Raw genomic sequence first — 20,315 nt, 5'->3', positions numbered from 1 at the left:
AGTTTACATTGCTCCCAGTGGCGGCTTAATGCGTGTCGACGACTATACGCTTTTCCACAGACACAAGAATATGGGTTCTCCCCGGCTAGGACCACGACACCTCCAAACCCAGCAATACATTTTGTACGCTTTCGGTGACGGCTCAATGAGCGTGAACTTCTGTACGATTTTCCACAAACACAAGGGAATTCTTTTGTCCCGGTATGGACCACGGCATGGCGTCTGGCATCACCACTTCGCAGGAAGTTTTGGTTACAAACCCGACATCGGAAGTGACGGCCAGAGAGACCAAAGTGGCCCCTGATATGTGCCCTTAAGTTTGCTTTCCGGGTCATTTTGTGGTCACAATTCTCATACAGACAGATCCATTTGTAATCCACGGGATCTCGACCACCGATAAGCTTTTCGATATCCTCCCTCGTGATACTTGTTTCGTCAGTTGATGCCTCAATAATGGGCTCCAGGTTGGAATCTAAGATCGGCATTGCTCCCGGCGGCAGAGCCTGCGTATCTGGCGCAGTAAGATCTGGGATCGGCATTGCTCCCGGCGGCAGAGCCGGCGTATCTGGCGCAGTAAGATCTGGGATCGGCATCCGTCCAGGCGGCGGAGCCGGCCAGTCTGGCGCAGTGATGTCCTGGATTGATATCCGTCTCGACGGCAGAGCCAGCCTATCGGGTGCAGTGAGATCTGGGATCGGCATCCGTCCAGACGACGGAGCCGGCCAGCCTGACGAAGTGCTGCCAGCCGGTGCGTTTATGTTCGTTTGCCCAAACACCAGGGGAGGCAGAGCCTGTCTCCGAGGTTCAGGCACGGGCATATCAGCCATCTCAAACAAAGATCTGGTCGGTATTCCTTGAGCTCCGCTGAGAGTTCTTTGTGCATAATTCCTTGCAGGGACGTCCATCGTGCTATGGGTACTGGATAGGATGACTGAAGGGAGTTGTGAGAGGGCGTTGTGAGAGGGCGGTGTGAGAGGGCGATGTGAGAGGGAGTGGTGCTAACGACGAGTTAGATTTGCTTGAGCCCTTGTTAACCATAGAAAGTACCCACCAGTATAGATTTGATATGAAGATACCGTGTATAGGGTCGTAACTGTGTCTATCCACGCAGATCAGGCTGTCATATTCTTCGATTGACGAAAGGAATTTTCACAACCGCAGCTCAAGAGGAAGGGCGCAGTAACAGGGTTACTTACACCCCCGCTAAGCCGTTTTGGGCTTGCCAAGCCCATACGAGAAAAGCACGCTTCCAGCACCCGGGAAGTGTTATGTCATAGCCCCTAAACAGAGCAAACTAGCCAAGGACCGCACGTACCCGAACGGGACGGATAAGAGCGGTGTGCCCTCGCACACTTTTCGAAGCCTCTTCAAGTCTTCGAGTCTCTTATATATAGAGGCCATAGCTATCTGATCTTGGTTTATTCCTTCTATCGACCTATCTAGCAGCCTCCGCGGGCTTCTCTTACAGGAAGCATCCTTCTCTCAAGCTTTGAGTCTTGTCATTACTGTACGTTAAGGATAATTATTACCACGGAATCCAGCTATCGCTGAGTGCTGCCCATCTTCAACAAGGCATTTTTGACAGACTATCATGACGGAAGGAATCAGTATGGGCCCAGACACAATCAAGACTATCCCGCATTGGTCCACCCCTCGATCGGTGAAAGACGTCCGCTCGTTCTTTGGATTTTGTCACATCTACCGAATGTTCATTACGGGATTCAGTCTGTTAGCGTCACCACTGAATATGCTAACAAAGAACGGAGTCGTCTTCCACTGGACGGCCGCATGCCAACGAGCATTCCAAACTCTCAAACGCAAGTTCATCACTGCACCGGAACTCGCCTCCCTCGACCCGCAGCTTGATATTTATCTCGAATCGGAGGCATCAGATTTCGTTGTTGCAGGGGCGCTGGAACCAGTCTTCTCCTTCTCAAAAAACATATCTCCCGCGGAATGCAACTACGAGATCTCCGATGCAGAAGTGCTAGCTATTGTACGCGATTTCGAGGAATGGAGACGGAATACATCACCGTCGACCAAAGCGGAATGATAAGGGTGTTATGCGGTCATCGCAGGCACGAAGACCTCATGAGCAACAAGTAGCTTGATCGTCGACAAGCACGATAGAGCAAGTTCCTCTCGGAATTCCACTTCCAGATACAGTACTGACCTGGAGTGAAGATTCACAATGTCTTTCATACAAACCTCCTCTCTCCAAAACCTCAAGACCCATATCCGGGTCAGACACCAGCCACGACCGCCACCGATAGTTGTCCAGCGAGAAGGACAAGAAGAACAGACAGAATGGGAAGTGGAGGATATCGCGGACTCGCGCTGGATGCCCAAAGAAAAAAAGACTGCAATACCGAGACAAATGGAGAGGGTGTTCTGAGCCAGACCGGCGGCATTTGGGAAGGGGTGCTTCCAGGACGCGACGACCTGGTGCAGGAATACCACGAAAACAACTCCAAGAAAGCAGGTCCACCACGCAACTACGTCTTTGATATCTGATGACAAGTATTCGAGGGCGAAGACACCATTTTGGAGGGGGCAAGTGTCACGGTTTGCCAACATGTGTCTCACACGTGAACGTCACGTGGTCGCCTCTCCGGAGGCACAACATTCACTATATATTCCATAGAAGTCTGAGAATCATATCATATTTCAGCATCAACAGAAGATCAGTCAGCCCGTTCACCGTGATAGGAAGAGCGGCCAGTGGTAAATCCACCCTGAGAAAGTTTGTTGCGGAGCGGACCGTGAGCAAACGGAAACGCGCTTTGAAAGCATGGATTGGCGACATGAAGCTCGTTCCCGCACGCTTCTTCTTCTTCTTGAAAGCCTCGTCACGTCATTCTCAAACATCGCAGCAGGACTCTTTCTTCCACTTCAGCCACGTGCATCTCCCCGTGCGCAGGCACGCGGCTGTTACTCGACCAAAGAAAGAATCGGCCAAATGGCTGGACCGGTCGGGCGGCTGAACGGAACGACTGTGCCCGCCCAAGCTCTCTCATGTTGCTCCGACACATGGGGTCGATCGAGCATGCAGTCAAGCTCGAGAATGCAATGTTCGCCACGTTGACCGAGGGCAAGACCTTGATGGTCATTGTTCGTACATAGTCCTCGTATATTTGGAAGTAAAAGATGAGAAATGAGAGTAAAAAGAAAAAGCCATCATTCTGCGGGTCGACTCAAAAGGAATGGCCGGGCATATCAATCAGCTCTTCCTTATGATTGCCGAAAGGATATCGGATTAGGGATGCTCTCGTCGCTGGCAAGCTTGACACCAAAGGCATGGACGGAAATGGAACCTCCGATATGAGACAAAGGGGACGCACACCGGAAACAGATGGATGGTTAGACCACGGTTTGTGACGGAGAAAGGGGTTTTGCATCTGCGACCGATTCGGCATCACAGAAGAGCACGACGACGAGCATCATCTTCGGCACGAACAACATGAGCACTTTCATAGAATGAGTAAACAAGTCATAATGAATTGAGACAAGAGCAGTGGTCCGCGGTCGGTGTGACGTCCAGTATGGGACGAAGGAGGCCATCAAGATTCACGAGTCCCCATACTGAAGGCGAGCTGGCTGCATCTGTCAAAGGACCGAGTCGACACACGAATCCACAAGGTCAGGCAAGTCCAGCCAATATGCTGTAGCGAACAGCCCAATGGCTTCTTCCTCTGACAGAGTTGCGTCAAACAGGCTGGACACCGTTCTTTCCCCGAGATACTCCAAGGACAAGCTCGTGCACAGCTCATAGATCACATACACAGCGAGGTGGTCCAGGTCCTGCTCGACGTGACGCTCCATTGACGTATCCTGCTCTTTCTCCTGCTTGTCCTCGCTGATTGCCGACATCCGCCAAGCATGGTCATCACTGCTTTCTCGGAGACTCTGCAGCTCGGCCTGTGAGGAAGGGGAGACATCTCCAGGATATCACAGGATCACAGCTCCTTCTTTGAATAACCAACCTCTCACGCTTTGAGCTTGAATCGATGGAAATTGTAGTACGAAGGATTATCTGAAAAGGTCGCTGGATCGACAGCGAGGATGTTGTGGTGGTGGCGCGGTCACGTGCTGACATAATCGTGACACAACCAACACCTTTTTACAATCACCACCACCTCTCTCTCTCTCGTCCTTTCAGATCGCGTGCAATCTTGCTCGATCTTTCGAGTCGCCATTCTGCAGTCCAATCTTTCTGGCAGACCAAGGTGTGTCAGCAGCTGTTGAGACCGGCAGCAAAATCTCAATGACAGAGCCTCAACTCCACCACAGGGGACAAGCTCATCCTCTACAAAGATGACTGCCAGAGCGAGAAAAGCAAACTTGAACCGATGAGCCCTCCTCCTGCTATGATCTCTTTGCAATGCCCATAGACTATTGTCTTGTATTGGTTTCCTCGACGACTGCCCACCTTTCTCCAAAGTCCGAAGTGTTGCTCTTCCAGTTTTATCCATTCCATCCCTGCGTCGAGGGGGGTTTCGGACTCACAAATCAGGCCTCAGCCCAAGCTGCACACTGCCGCCGTCTCTCAAATACCCGTCAATCGCAAACGCAAACGCACTTCCAATAAATAACAAGCACAGCCAACTGGTTCCGCAGTCGTTGCCATTGTCGGGGCCACGACGACGGTCCCCATGAACGAACAAACGAAAAGCGATGAGATGAGAGGAATATCCAGAACTATCCATGACACTCACACACACGTGCAGAGGCCCCAACACATCTTTCCTGAACAGGGTCACGTTCAAGATATGGGCATCAGGGATCACTGAATAGTTCTCTGCTAGAATTCTCTGGATCAGTCCCTGCTGGTCTCGAATGCTGACCGTATTGACGAGTATCCTGTTTGTCCAATCTCTCCCCGTGGCACGATTCCCTTCAGCTATTTTGGCAAGAGTGGGTTTCTTGCGCAGTCTCCACCGCTGCACAAGCAAATGCTCATTGATGGGGATTGCGAGAGTGCCTTTGGGATTGGCCCGGGATTGACGACTTGCAATTGTTGAAGGGCTGAGGCACTGCCCCGTGAAATGCCAAACAGAGCACGACTTAAGCAGAGCAAGCGAAATCCTCGTTCGAGGGTCGAGGGAAGCGTGGCAGGGAGAGCGACGTCATGTCGGCGTGACGGGCCATGGCATCCTGGAGTTGTCCGCGACTCGGTGTCGCTGAGGTAAACCTCAACACTGAAAAAGGGAAGTGGAAAGAGAGCCTCAATTCCGCGGACTCTGACGTCGAGGGTGCCTAGACTCACCGATCTGTGCGTCCCCCGGTGACTGATGCCCAAATCATCCCCCAGCGTCGGCCCAGACAGATACAGAGCATATGATGTGCTTTTTCCTGTCCTGGCTCGGTCAACCGATCGCTTAGAACACCCTGCAAGCCTAACTTTGCGATTGAGAATAAGCTGCTAAAACCACAAAATAGACATATACTTCCCTTTGCACAAAGTCAGACATCTATACACTGTCAAGGGGGTGACAGCTCCCGTCGGCGGCACCGCGCTCGCTGTATGGTGCCGGTCCAGCCATGAGCCAGAGCAGCTGTAAATATTTATACATCTATTCTCGGACTCCAAGTAGCTGATCTGAATGCCGTGGTCACGCCAAATCAAAATCTGCTGTTGGGCGGCGTTTTCACCGTGTGACTCCCTACCAAAGGCAAAAAGACAGAGAATCCTATCAATTATTGATAGATTCTAACACTCTGTCGTTCATAACCGTCGCCGTTGTACCAAGGCGCTTTTCCCCACCTTATTGGTCAAAGTTCAGGTGGCACGTAACGTTACAAAAAGCAGCTCATCGGATTTCAATACTCTCCCGCACCGAGCAAATCCGCGGCTTCTTCGACGAGGTTGCCCGTAGATACTGTTTTCGCTTCGCTCAACAGGATGACAAGCTGCGATCCAACTAGATCACTCTTTCAAATCCAACTTCCTTGCTCTAGTCCATCTCGCTGTTGACGACAGCATCCTGGAGGATGGTGAGAACGAATCGAATCTGCTTCTCCTCTACCACCTCTTACCAAATTGGTTGAACCTCTCGGCGCATTGGCGCTCGATCCGCCCATCACCCAACGCCACATGGGCGCAAGAGATACCTCCGTTATTTCCTTGAACGACGTGTCGATACTAACGACGCCCACAATGTCCTATGTCTCCCCCACGACGGTGACCCAAGCGCCCGCTGCGACAGTGTGTCCTGACACACCGGCTTCGTCGGCAATATTGCCCATGCTTCCCGTCTCTTAGTTGGCTTGGATCTCCTCCATGGTCGTCATAGTTACGTGACGCCAATTTCTCCGGCATTGGCTATTTCGCCCACGCTAGCATTTGCGCCGATCTTTCTACACTTCCTCCCGACAAAGGAAGGGCAATGCCCCAAGATAGAGACACACACAGAGAGAGAGAGCTTCGAAAAGAAGACAGGAGAAAAGGAAATGGCCCAACGATTCATCAGATTCCTCCCTTCCCGCCCAGCGATCTCGCACAAACAATGAATATCTCAAAGCTTCCTCAGCAAGTTGCCGCATGAATGCAGACAGTGTGACGATGCGGCCAAACTGTGACGATGATACCACCGAGCGGGAAGAATAGAAGGAACCCGACAGCTGCCCAGGCCGCGTGGGCGATCTTTGCCCGAGTCATGAGGACCATCAGCAAGAGTGGTGGCATATCAATATGTCGCTGGGATGAAGTCTGCTCGGATAAGGGAACTGGGCATGCTGGGCGTGGAGCTCTTACTAGCACTGGCCATGGTGTTGGCCTGCGAGAACAAGGCCACCAACAACCCTTGAGAATATATCTGGCTCGGGGGAGCTAGCCCATCGTCTGGGCATCGAGGTAATGGTGGTGCTTCTGTTGCCTGGGGATCCTCGACTGGTGGAAAAATATGTCGCCTCCTCAAGTACCGCAAGGAGTGTGATCCTGGTGTAGGAATTTGCCCAAGCCAGGAGTCCAATCTCGGGATACAACAAAATCTATCTCATCTGGGCCGCGGAGCAGAGGAGGATATCACCATCGAGGTCGGTGAAGGCAATTGTTCTCCAAAGGGGCTATAACATCCTCAGCAACTAAGGAAAGCCGAGTGCTCAACGAATATAGCCATGGTTGAGGAGGGTGTGATGTGGTACACCTCGGAGAAGGACTCGGTGGAACCCATATTGCCATGCATTTTCGAGGACAAAGAGCAACGCGATTTGCCACGCCATTTTCTCGCATGAGGGTATCGATACGGCCCGGGATACGACCCTGGACAGGGCAACACACACGTCTACAATTACAACAACGACGGGGGGTCAAACTGGTCGACGATGTACCACTGTCGTGAGGCCTGTGCGGACCTGAGGGCGGCGTGCTGGTGATCCTGTCCTGATAGGCGTCCGAGGCACGACGGCGGCGATGAAGGCCGAGCGCGGCGCCTGGTCGATGTCGTTGAGCCCCGTGTGCCGCAGCAGCAAGCCCGCCGTCAGCCACAGGTAGGGCGGGAACGGGAAGAACAGCACGGCGGCCGACGACGGCATGTGCGTGAACACCGTGGTGTTGATCAGCCCGATCTTGCGCGCCAGCTGGCCTGGGACAGGCCCCGAACTTGCCAGGCGAACGGAGCAGCGGCGATTTCTATTTGCTCAGCAACCACTCGCAAGAAACCTTCCATCATGTCCGCCCACCGGCCGACCGGGATCAACTCGATGCCGTCGTCGTCGATGTCCCGAAAAAGTGGCATTGAGTCGGAGGATGCGAGGGAGATGCACACGGGCGATACAGCTGGCACTGAGGCAGGAACATGGAGTCATCGGGAAGGTAGGGAACACTGCGCCGTAAGAGAAAGAGAGAGTGCGTGAAACAAGACGAGATGGTGGTGAGGCTTTTGGCCAGATGACCACCGATAGGCACATGCATGCTTACTGCTGACGTATGTTGGATCCGGAGAACCGTGCCGGCAGAGGGCGATGATGATTCATCTTTGTGCATGTATATCTCTGTTCGGGAAACGATGGTCCGTATAGGACAGGACTTGTATGAGTCGACGATTGGTTCGTTGGTTCAGCTCAGCAGTGTATCGAGAGGTCTGTCATCTTTGCGAGTCGGAGAATCTTCAACTCGATCGATATGTGACTCACGGTTCCATTCGATATGTATATGCCGCCAAAGTCCGAAAAGATCATTCGCGTTGAAATGTCCGACACTCAGCGTGAATATGACAAGAATATCCTGACCCAGAACTATACTGCTCTCAACCAAGGTGAGAAAGAAAAATAGCCACGCCCCCTGAAATCTTGACTGTCGTCTCATCTCTGTGGTTGTGTATAGTGTGTATCAAGGTGTGTGTCGCCTATAGGACGGGACAGATTATATTGCTGGGGCTGGGTACAAAAGACGATATCTTTACCCTTATGGAATGCAATGGATGTATCCGTGTATGTGTTTCATGACTATTCTGCCCTTGTCCCACATCACTGACCTGGTTTACCCGAGTCTGTGGAGGCGGTCATGGCGGTAGAGGTGATAGGTGTACTTGTGCCAGAGGGAGCTGTCGTGGTTCACTCGTCCGTATAGGACCATTGTGACCAGTAAGCAGCTGGGTGTGGTTGGGGAACTATTTACCGGTCAATATCGCTCGCCCCCAGCCTCCGCGTAGAGTGACGAACCTGCTCATCGACATCATCGTCTGCACCTTCGCGGTTCTGGTGTAGGTGCCTACTCGAGGTATTCCATTCTTCATGGCGAGAGAGTGCCCTTGGCCGGGATGGTTGAAGGAAGACTGATTTATGCGTGTTGACTTTAATATACCTGTTTGTGGCTCGAGATACCAGTTGGAAGATGTATTCAAGAAACAAAGATCTATATCACACACCATCTTCCCCCTCCTTGATGCTCTCAGGAACAGGCTCTTGAGGATCAAGGTCAATGATCTTGACGCCGTCATTCTGAGCCCTCCGGATCTTCCTGACAACTTCCGAATCAGACTCTGCAGGTTTCTTGTGAGGATCAACCAGCGCGACTGCTCACCCCAACACCAAGATATGGATTTCGCATCGCTGTCGGGTGACCTGCATCCGAAGTCGCGGGAGCACAGCGCAGTGTACCCCGTACCGTGCGCGAAGGAACTCGTGTTCCATACCATGTTCAGGTTATTTGGAATGTTGCCGAGTTGATCTGATTTTCTTGCACATCTCCTTATGATCACCAGCCCAGGGAGTATTTCTCACAAGCTCGCATTTCCGAAAACGTTGTCGGCAGCCCATTTCACGATCGTTGGGCCTGTCTGAATTGCAGGTTCGGATATCGACTTCAAGAGGAAGAAGGTTGACCCTCTGCCGTATTAGAGGCGCGACACATCGAGGATGAGAGGATAAGATAGCTGCTTGTGGAGGGCAGTTTATCTGACGACGGGGCCGAGCAGGCCTATGGCCTGGACAGAAGGTCCAGACGTCCTGGTGCTATTCTTTTCCTTTGCGGCTGGCGCCTTGAGAATGAGAAAATGTGCTGCTCATTCCACGTCTCCAGGTGCTCTGGCAGGCCTAACGAGAGCGGGCTGCTCCGATCGAGCGTCTCACCGGATCAGTCCAGTCGACTCAGTCACCCAGCGTTGTCATAGCCTTTCGGTCAGAGAAATGATGCTGTCGACCCAGTTGACAGTCGTGCACAGTGTCACCTGGTATATGGATTGAAACTCTGCCAAGGCAGCGGGAGACGAGCTGCTTGTATCAGGGTCGAGCTGCGGACAATGGAATTTCGACGCTCAAGCGCCCATGGCTCGATGACGACTGGGCTTTCGTCTGCGATTTGGAGAGAGGGACCACAGGAACTAGGGAGCTAGACGTCATCAGCCTCAGATTGATGCCAGTGGGAATCCTGGGTGCCCCGGATAACCTAAGGCGGTGACTGCTGTATATCCGTGTGCCATTGACAAGGCCTTGGTGATGTTCGTTTGCAGCGAGAAACAAAGAGGCCCTCTAATCCGGGAAAAGACTGCGGTGCATCCGGATGACATTCATCTGGCGGAGCGTGGGACAAACAAACAGTCACGGCGTTGATCGATCGGCATTCCAAAACACAGCTCACGTGATTTTACAAGAATTTGTTTTTGTTGTTTTGCAACTCGCCGCCGTTGTAGCGGCCACCGACCCAGCATTCTGAACCCAAATAATTTCATCACTACCAGAACAACAACTGCAACTGTTCATTAAACACTCTCAATCTGCTCGTTCGGTAATATTCAATGCGTTTGTGGCAACTCTCCTTCAAGAATCCCCGCTGTGCTGAGTTGTGAAACCGCGATACTAACCGATTTACAGGCGCCCTTAGATCGCGCATCGGGCAGTCCGAACCCTTCTCCTCTCCTCGAACCTCTCTCTGAAGCAATCCTTAGCCCTTGAGGGCCCTGATGGCGTTGGATAGAAAAGGTGGAACTGTGGAAATACAGATTTCGGGAGTTTCCCTGGAAGTGATCCTACATCTTTCAGATGGCCCCGGCGGTGGCCCTGCAGGTGATTCTGCGTCCTCGAGATGTCTCAGGAAGTGGCCCCGGTTCTGGCTCTGCAGGTGATTCTGCGTCCTTGAGGTGGCCCGGTGGTGGCCCTGCAGGTGATTCGGTGTCCTCAAGATGGCTCTGGAGGTGGCCCCGGTGATGGCTTTGCAGGTGATCCTGCGTCCCTGAGGTGGCCCTGGAGATAGCTCTGGGAGTAGCCCTGGAGGGGATCCTACGTCCTTGAGATGACCCTGAAGGGCCTGCAGGGGGCTCTGGAGATGATCCTGCCTCCTTCAGATGGTCCCTTGGGGTGGCCCTGGAGGTGGTCCTGCATCCTTCAGATGGCCCCGGCGGTGGCTCTGCAGGTGATTCTGCGTCCCTGAGGTGGCTCTGGAGGTAGCTCTGTAGGTGATTCTGCGTCCTTGAGTTGCCCCGGTGTTGGCCCTGCAGGTGATTCTGCGTCCTCGAGATACCTCTGGAGGTGGCCCCGGTGGTGGCCCTGCAGGTGATTCTGCGCCCTTGAGGTGGCCCCTGGGAGCGGCTCTGGAGGCGAGCTTGCATCCTTGAGATGGCTCTCGAGGCCGCCCTGGAGATGATCCTCTCTCCTCGACGCTCCCGCTCCACGGTCCCTCCTCGACGCAAGCCTCAGCCCTTGAAGGCCCTGCTGGCGTTGGAAAGAAAAGGGGGAACTGTTTGCATTACAGACCCAGGCCAGATTCGCACCTGAAGTCGGCGGCAAGACTCAGAGGGAATTCAATCGTCGTGGCCATTCAGGCGTAGTCTCCACGAGTTCCAGCAAGACATACCTGCTTGGCTACAATATCAATACACTCTCTGGGCAGGGACAGTGACGTTCCTGGTGCCCAGGATGCAATCCGCTGGACCGCCCTCAGGGTATATGCAGAATGACCTCCACGACCGTTCACGGGATCATCTCCAGGATCACCCCAGGCCACATTCAAGACCACCCACAGGACGACACTCAGGCCCATTGAACCCTTGGAAACACTCTACTGGCTTTGATAGCGCCTTGAGGAGTCTCAATGGGCTAACACCTCACAGTCTGTTTGACGCTCTTAGATCGCCTCCAGTCAGACCGACCGTTCTCCTCCCTTCGAAGCTCTCTCCTCGACGCAATCCTTAGCTCTTGAAGGCCCTGCTGGCGTTGGATAGAAAGGAGGAAATATGGAATAACAGACCCGAGTCGGACTCGCAGTCATAGTCGAGCTCGAGCACGGGTCTCAACCATCGCCAGCAAGACATACCCGGTTGACTGTGAAACCGATGCACTTCGCGGGCGGCGACGGCGACGTTACTGGTCTCTAGTAAGCCGTCCCTGAGACCGCCCCCAACACCAGTGGACCTTTTTGGAGACCTGACTTGCTTTGCCGCGCCTTGAGGGCATCCCCAACGTGTTGGGTTCACGTCTCACAGTCGACTGTGAAGCAAGCCTGGTGGTGTCCACGTGCAGCCCTGTGACCCAGGCAGAGCATGCTGTGCGTCGCAGCGCAGTCAACAACGCCTCTGGCGGCGTCTGTTGCAGGCATCAACAGAGGCGCGGTGGTGCATCATGCACCGAGGTGATGCCTTTTCTTCATCATCTTGATGGATGAGGCAAAGAGATTGTGCAACCCGCTTCGCAGGACGTATCCACGGTGAGACAATCCGCTGCAGTCTGGCACTCTTTGTCAGGCGCATCGATCGCTTTCTGTTTCGGACGGCGATACTTTCCTGCCTTTGTCTCTACGACGAAGACACAGACGAAGATGAAGATGAAGATGAGGACAACGACGACGAATCCGAGTCGTACGCCGCTACGGCCGACGCCGAACTCCCAGAAGAAAAACAGGAGGAGGAGGAGGAAGAAGACGACTCGGGGGAGGAGTTCTATCTGGAGACGAGGCCTGGATATCCTCGACACCCGCTTCAGTCACGGGCGAATGATTCTCCTACTGTAAGACTCAAATGATACCGGTACACATGATGTCCTTCAAACGTGTATCGTATCGCCTTAGCTCCTCACGAACTCCAGACCGATCGTCGTTAATCGCTCACACGCCTAATTCCCATTCTTTCTAATCGTCCAGCAGCCCAAGCCACGTTCGCATTTCGCAAGCGGCAGCAGGAGGCCCCGAGCCCCTCCCTCGTCATTGTGATCTAAACGCGTGACGTATACGACACACCTACCTCATGATTGTCCTGCGATAACTCGAACATGATGAACGACGACGCTCAGCCCCCCTCGACGCAGTCGGTGCAGACTCATAAATTCCTGCGTTACAGATCTGTCCGCCAGTCCTCTGTGAGAGACCCTACGCCAATGCACGATCCTGCTCCTTCCTTGCCGCAGACGTCACAGTCCTCGTCGACGCGTCTCCACGTTCCGTTTCTGATCATCTCCCGGAGACCACCATGCCTACAGTCCATGCCATGCTCCTCATCCACCAGAGTGCGCCGTGTTCATCACATCGCTCAACAGAAGGAAGCAGGCAAGCAAGATCAAATGAACGAAGCATGAAGAAGAAGAACCAGGGCCAGTGGGCCAAGAGCTGGTGGTCACTCGGGAAGGCGCCCTCTTTTGTTCACAACGCCGCACGTTGACCAGTCACGCCCAACCATCCAACAATGTTCAAGTCGTATACAGTGTTCAGCGAGGGATCGTCTCGCCGTAATGGCTCGAAGATGTCACCAAAGGCTCCCACGTCTTCGAAATTGGGCACGAGCGCCCTGCAAAGCTTCGGAAGCTTAGATCGTGCAAGTCTCTACTCAAGTCGTGAGCCTCCCAACGCCTATCTTGGATTGGGTGTTGCAGTTGACCCGGTTCTGTCGCCAAGGATGTCCCATCGCCATCCCTTCATCTGGTACCCCCTCAACCTCGGTCCCTGGCCCGTCGAGACCATGCTCAACTTTGTCACAAAATAGCTACAGCTGCGCCAGGCATCGTTTTATCATCAGAGGAACTCGAGCTTTCCCGAGGTGCTCTGGCACCGATGGCTGGGATGCGGTTCAACAGGAGAGAGCACCGGCAGCAAGTGAAGTATGCAGGTTGAGAAAGAGAAAGTTGATAATGCAGGCTTCCTAAGCCGTTGGAGCTCGTGGTTGGGCTAGGCGAGGATTCGACCAGTCGATCTGCTTCGAGCTCTTGTAGGAGGAAGTCCTGTGCTATCCAAGTGCCTGTCCGGCCAACTCCGGCATCAACAACAAGAGACTTCATGGTACTCCGCAGGCCAACGTTGCAGACCCTGCCTTCCAGACGAGTTCGAGCCGTTGCCAGGTCGCTCCTTCACTCGCCTTTACTGAGGCAACCCCGTTGGTTTCTTTTCCTGCGCTTATTACGCGTACTCCTCCCTGATCCGAGGTCAACCTTGAGAAAAACTTTTCCAGGAGGGGAGATAGACCGCGTCCTGAGTTCCCTTGATCCGATATGTGCTCAGTTAAGAAGCTCAGTGTACTGGCGGTTCCACGAGGTCGTGTGGAGCCAGTCGATGAGTTCACCTACCTGAACAATATCATCACTCCTCTCTACACCTATTATCCGGGACCAAGCCTACGAGGTCACCTACCTGAAAAATATCATCACTCCTCTCTACACCTGTTATCCGGGACCAAGCCTACGAGATCATCGACAAGAACGCAACCAAGCGCCTCGTCTCAAGAAGCACCAAGCAGATCATGCTAAGCCACTGACTCTCTTGGAGCCACAACCTAAACACGCCTCCCTGAACAATGTCATCACTCCTCTTTACATCTATATCCGGGCAAGCCTACGAGATCATCGACAAGAACGCAACCAAACATCTCATCTCAAGAGCACCAAGCAGATAATGCTGAGCCACTAATTCTCTTGGAGCTACAATATAAACGCGCCTACCTGAACAATATCATCACTCCTCTTCACACCTATTATCCGGGACCAAGCCTACGAAATCATCGATAAGAACGCTACCAAGCACCTCGTCTCAAGAAGCACCAAGCAGATAATGCTGAGCCACCAACCCTCTTCGAGTCACAACTCAAACGCGCACACAAAACCGCTGTGCAATTTTGGGAGAAAAGGAATGCCGTCAAGACTCAAGACAGCTCTTCACCGACAACCCTCGGCTGCGGCTGCCCGTTCCTGTTTACCAATGGTGGTTGCTCACCCATCCCAAGTTCAACTTCACCACGTCAATTTTCATGGTCGCGGACATTGCGGGCAGTCAGAGACCTATGCCCAGCTTGACTTTGACTGCGAAGCTGATTCCACCTTTTCTGTCCAACGCCAGCAGAGCCATCCTAGCTCCTATTAATTCCAAAAGCTTCTCCTTCCCGAGAGATGCCCAAGACTGTCTCCTAGCGCAGCAGAGCGACGCATAAGAGAGGCTCAGACAGTCGCTACTATCCCAAGACCATTCAAGGTGACATGCAGCGCCTTTCATCCGTTTTCGCCATCACCCAGCTACATCTCCGTTGGGGACAGTTGGCCCACCTTCAATGTCACTCGCCTCAATAACAGTGACAGTGGATACAAAGGCCGCTTCGTGCTCTTCGGCAAAATCTTCTCACTGCCCGGCAAAAACTCAATGCAGACCGCTACGGAGTTCACGATGTCAAAGTGCCAAACGACAACCCATATAGCTTTGACGCTGATTCGTTACTCAATCGATTTTCCAAGAACTTGCACTTGAAGCGAATCCTCCACCGGCTTGACCCAAAGTTTTGTCACGAGCGCGCTTGGTTCATTTGGACGGCTCCCCATTCCTACCAACTGCCTGGGCACTACTACAGATCCGGGAATGGTGGGTGGATCTATACTTACAGGCACAGGATGTCTTTCGTCGCAAGCATGCCGGTTTGAATGATCATCTATACCTAGATCCTATCGACGGGAGAGTGGAGAAGCCATTCGTCCCGACAATCAACGAGATCTATGACATGTATAACGACACGACCTGGCGGCGAACTTACATCAAAAATGTTCGTCCATGGCTCATCCGTCTAGCCTACTGGCCTCCTCGCATATACCTGATACGAACGCGGAACTCTCAGCGGATTGCGGCCTTCGTGAATCATCTTCTACTGGGATTGGCGCATGGAAACAAGAAGAGTGGCTTCATTTTAGCCTTTACTGGCTACCTTCCTGCCTTGACCTACTATTATTGATGATCTCCCCAACCGACGTCGAAGGCCGTATCTATAACCACGGTTACTACAACTCTATGCCTTACCGGTATTGATCTTATCCTCTGTCCGCACGGAATTTCCGTGCGAACAAAGGCTAGATACCCAAACCTGGAACCTTTGGCACCATAAACGACTTCAGACTCTCCGATAGGTGGCCCCGACCATGTCTGTTACGCTCCCTGGATCGCATGACGGATGATGATCCCCGAGGCTATCTCGACGAGCATGGAGGAGGTGTTAAACCGACGTACATCTTCGTTTCTTACACTGCCGAGAACCAGCTCGAGATCAAGCTTGCGGTCAAATTCGCCGATGCTTTTTGCCCTGTGGATCCAGTACATCCTGCTTCACCCAAGCCTGGAGCCAGATTGCCTACTCCAGGGACTGGAATGAGGGATAACGAAGCTAAAAGAGACCGGATTTTGCACTGGGAAATCGAAAATCCGACTCTTACTCGTATCTCTCATCCAGCAGATCTTAAGGAGAACAGACTACAGACCGCGGACGGCTCATCTCTCCACCAGAAGCCCCTTCGCAGGACCATTCAAGGTGGAAACAAAGGATCCTCCTGATGTGTACATCGGCGGCCTTCCTTCGCCCGTGGCCATTTGTCGAGAGAACTGTGCAGTTGACCTGAAACCATTCAAGCCACCTGCTTGACCCGCCGGATCTCAGCCTAAAGCAGCGTTGATCACCTGTGTTGCGCCACCGGCAGCTCCTCGAGGTCCCTTCGGCTGGACTCGAGACCCCCACTCTAAGCTGCCCTACACCACATACGTCTCCATCAGATGGTATCAAGTACCGGAGCTCTTACTTCGAGTCGTCGAATACTCAGCTCCCGTGCACATCCCGGCCGCTGGCGCGATGGCGGTGGGAGTGGCTACACTCAAGCCCTGGGCGACTGAGAAAGCGGAGCAAGGATGGAGGATGCTTAAGACGATGGTTTGAGTGATTGATTGAGTGGATTGACTGACGGACTGGGTGTTTTGAGGGCCGAATGCATTGCCCTCCCTCCCTCCCTCCCAGTATCCATGGAGCAGAGAAGAACATGGACACGATGCGTTCTCTGCAGTTCTCAATATACCGTCGACTCTGCCCACTCTCGCCCTCACCAACGGATCGGAGCCGGCAGCCCCAGGACCGCGACGAACCAGTTGTCCGGCGTCCAGTTGTCGAGCGGGTACATCTTGATCTCCAGGTTCGCCGCCGCGACTGCGACTTCCAACTTGTCCTCTTCCTCTCGCAGCTTTGCACGTTCCTCCGTCATGTAACAAGCAAAAACAGAGGACGTTGCACAGAACGCCTGATTTCCCCCGAGCATATTGCATGTTCCATCCGCATCACAGTGGCATTCTGGCAGTATTCCAATACGTCGTCAATCTCGTTTCAACCTTGAAGACCAAGAACTCGGCCATCCGACGTTGTTCGAAACCTCGAGCGGATTCAGGGGTCGCAAACTATGGGGTTTTGCTCAATTCATTGCGGTCGCGTGTGGACGCAACCAGAAATCGCATCGGGGGAGAAACTGCTTTGGCCCTTCTCTTGGTGCAGTGGCTTCTGTCCATGTTTAGGCAAAGCCTTCTTCTGGTGACGGAGACGAGACTGATGTTGTCCTTAAAGTACCAGTGAGTGGGCAACCCGAGGTACAGCGGTCGGATCAGTCTCCTAGATCGATGCTGAAAAAGGGGATGCTGGAGGGCAAAGACCAAATCCGAGTGAGCGCCCTGTGTCCCTTACTCTCCGGTACCGGCGTGTTTGAGTCCTCACAGTCTTGTACAAAGATGCCTGCTGCTGTGTTCAAGTTAAAGTGACCTGCCCACACCGCTCAATGTGGGATCCAAGGTGTCACACTGAAAAAAGCAGATGCAGCACGACGCTCCCCCAGACCTGCGAGTCACGTGCACTGGTTATCTCGTCCGACGAGCTCTCAAAGGTTTTATCCCAGAAAGTCCAGCGCGACGCCAGCAGCGACGCCGAGGAGAGTGCCACCAATAGGTTCACGGAGGAGCCAACGACGTTTCGGGAACCATGACGGAAACGGCTGCATTGTTGGTTCTAACGCATTCCAGTTGTGCAACATTGACAAATCGAAGCCCAGTCTCTCTGATGACAAGATACAATCTGATTAATACCTTTACACATCTGGACACTATCTCGGTGCAGTCGGAGTCCAAGACACGAGCGGCCGAAGGACATTGCAAAATGATACTAGCGCAAACGGCACACCAAGTCATCGTTCATGATCAAGTGGAGAGGTATTCCAAGCGTGGTGACTTGATGGCGCCTCTATCCTTGTACCCAAGGGACTATCAACGAGTGTATATTTCATCCCAGCCCAGCGTCGAAGTGGCCACCCCGGCGCCAAACGGCTTGAGAGAAAGAGGATTTCTCTTTGACGTGCTCGGAGCCTGGCTCAGCTCGAAAAATTCGACCTCGTCAGATTTGTTCTGGTGTGCCTCTTCCCTGCTCCACCCCTTCTGGCCGATGCGATATTTGTACCAATCACTTGCTCATCAAAAGGCGGAAGTTCGAACGTTTCGCTCAGGCCGTGGGGGCTGTATTGCCGCGCCACATTTCGTTTATTACGCATCAAATCCTGCAGTCGGAGCATTATCGCGAGCTCGTTCTGCCTCAACAGTGAGCTCAGGCGCAGGAAACGTTGCTACTGGTTGAAAGAATTGTCTTTCACTCTTCATCAGCATGGTTGAGCATCAAACCTTACATGTGACGGCGCGCGGACCGTGTATCAGTGTGCGGTCAAGAGCAACGATGTGAATGATAGAGATGGTTCCCCGGCCGCCATCGGAGCATTCCGTCTGGCCATTCGGAACCAGAGCCATCATGGTCCGTCCATCTCAAGTTCCGAGCAGGAATCTGTCTCCAGGTCGGCTATGTTGACTCTTGGGAAGTGAGCAGAACTGAGGTCTTCTCGTTCAACTCGGGAGCTTTGGCACAAGAAGGTCCTCACGGTCAATACGGTGGCTTTTGCACCAAGAGGACGATCAATCAAAGGTGTGACCTGAGCTCATGCTTCTCCGCCGTATGAGAAAATACATAGGATGAACTTCGGCAGCCTGATACGGCAATCCGCAAGGCATCTGGGGCCACCTTTGTCATAGAAATACGATGGATACGTCTGTGGGTATGGGGACTTGTTCTGAAAATATCTTGTCTCGTACGCCCCGGCAGCAAAGAAAAAGTTGCTCTACTCAATTGCGGAACATGGCGCACGAATGCACTGGACAGAAAAGCAGGCGGCCCTTGACCGAGGGCTCGCCGAAGCTGGAGCAGTGCTTATCCAGAATGACAACTGCTATTCCCTCTGGCTCCCAGTCTTGTGCTTGTGCATATGCCAGGCCTTTTATCCAAACAGAGTAAGGAAGTCGACAAGCATCCTTCTCTCATACTTTGAATCTTGTCACTATTATATATAAAGGGATACCTATTACCACAGAAGTCCGCTTTGACGCGGCCCGAGCAAGACTGGCTCAATACAACTTGACCAGCATCTTCGTCTCCGAAACTTACGCTTCCTATCCGGACTACTGGACATACTACCACGCCGAGTCCGGCGTTGAACCACCTGTTCATAACCCGCGTATGGTGCTGGAAACCGCTTGTTCGGCCGCGCCTCGGTGACGCAGAACTTCAGCGTCCTGCGTACCATGATCCCAACCATTGCCGGCACGCCCGAGCAGTTCACGATGAATAACCTTGAGCTTGCCAGCGGCGGGCAGGTGTTTCGAGACGCATTCTACCCATTGCCCGGCGTCACTCCGGCCTGGCGTATCTCTTACTTGAACAATATCGTGGCCCGGGTGTCGTCGGTCGACACTCCGCAATCAGTGCTCGACGAAAAGCAACACGACATCACGTACGTCCAGGTCTCGGCCATGAAGAAACTGGCTCCTAACACGGGTGCGTACATGAACGAAAGGGTCAGATTCGACCCGGACTGGAAGGTAGATTTCTACGGCAGACGCTATTATTCCAGGCTCTTAGCCGTCAAGAGGAGATACAACTCGCATGGACTGTTTTACTGCCCCACGGATGTAGGAAGTGATGCGTTTGGGGTAGTTCCAGGTGGTAGGTTGTTTCGAACGGGAGGCGGATATCCTTAGGAGCAGGACCGTGCGAAGTTAAAAGATGGTATATCTCGAGAACAACATAACGCCGTTCATGAGCTCCACAACGAGACGTATGGCGGATACTTGCGCCAGCCGACTTCGACCCCAACACGCTTCCTCCTCCCTTTACCATCTTTAGCATGCCGAGAGGTCAAATCAATCCGGAGCACATGCTGCCGATCGAGACCTATGGCCAACCTCGACGAAGCTGGCGTAGAGCCGTCGTCCTCGATGATCAATTCCTTCAAGACCTCGAGGAAGTTAAGCCGGAGAAGCACAAGAAGCCGAAGCGCGCCTCCAAAGTGGCCTATAAACGAGTGGACTAACTGTAGGACCAGTCTATCCACAACTTCAAGCTCACCAAGACGGTTCAAAGTACTGGCAAGGCTATCTGGGACTAATACATCTTTACTGTTCATCGTCGGTTTGACTGGGAGCACAAATATCTGACCACCGTCGTCGATATCAAATCCGAACCTCTCAAGGAATACCTTTAACACGTCATGTCCGGCGTCAAGGGCATCAGTCTCGTGAAAGACAC

At 53.0% G+C, this 20,315-nt stretch overlaps 5 protein-coding genes across 5 annotated transcripts; 3 read left to right on the top strand and 2 right to left on the bottom strand.

Annotated features, from left to right (window-relative positions):
- Positions 1–1,591: 1,591 nt before the first annotated feature.
- On the top strand, positions 1,592–2,053 carry AYL99_11593 (hypothetical protein; the record flags this gene model as incomplete). The annotated part of the gene is made up of 1 exon (XM_018843099.1): positions 1,592–2,053. The coding sequence occupies one exon, from the start codon at positions 1,592–1,594 to the stop codon at positions 2,051–2,053; it is 462 nt and encodes a 153-aa protein (XP_018687426.1).
- Positions 2,054–7,308: 5,255 nt separating this feature from the next.
- Positions 7,309–7,736, bottom strand: AYL99_11592 (hypothetical protein; the record flags this gene model as incomplete). The annotated part of the gene is made up of 2 exons (XM_018843098.1): positions 7,309–7,630; positions 7,681–7,736. 2 exons carry the CDS (start codon positions 7,734–7,736, stop codon positions 7,309–7,311), a joined length of 378 nt encoding a protein of 125 aa, XP_018687425.1.
- A 4,357-nt stretch (positions 7,737–12,093) lies between these two features.
- AYL99_11591 (hypothetical protein) lies at positions 12,094–12,453 on the top strand (the record flags this gene model as incomplete). Its single annotated transcript, XM_018843097.1, has 1 exon — positions 12,094–12,453. The coding sequence occupies one exon, from the start codon at positions 12,094–12,096 to the stop codon at positions 12,451–12,453; it is 360 nt and encodes a 119-aa protein (XP_018687424.1).
- Positions 12,454–15,817: 3,364 nt separating this feature from the next.
- AYL99_11590 (hypothetical protein) lies at positions 15,818–16,968 on the bottom strand (the record flags this gene model as incomplete). Its single annotated transcript, XM_018843096.1, has 2 exons — positions 15,818–15,971; positions 16,760–16,968. The coding sequence occupies 2 exons, from the start codon at positions 16,966–16,968 to the stop codon at positions 15,818–15,820; spliced, it is 363 nt and encodes a 120-aa protein (XP_018687423.1).
- Positions 16,969–19,312: 2,344 nt separating this feature from the next.
- Positions 19,313–20,100, top strand: AYL99_11589 (hypothetical protein; the record flags this gene model as incomplete). Its single annotated transcript, XM_018843095.1, has 2 exons — positions 19,313–19,733; positions 19,868–20,100. The coding sequence occupies 2 exons, from the start codon at positions 19,313–19,315 to the stop codon at positions 20,098–20,100; spliced, it is 654 nt and encodes a 217-aa protein (XP_018687422.1).
- Between the last annotated feature and the right edge of the window lie 215 nt (positions 20,101–20,315).

Source organism: Fonsecaea erecta (genome assembly GCF_001651985.1).
Source record: "Fonsecaea erecta strain CBS 125763 chromosome Unknown Scaff15, whole genome shotgun sequence".
Taxonomy (NCBI): Eukaryota; Fungi; Ascomycota; class Eurotiomycetes; order Chaetothyriales; family Herpotrichiellaceae; genus Fonsecaea; species Fonsecaea erecta.
Note: the sequence above shows the minus strand (reverse complement) of the source record. Positions and strands in the feature narration are given on the sequence as shown.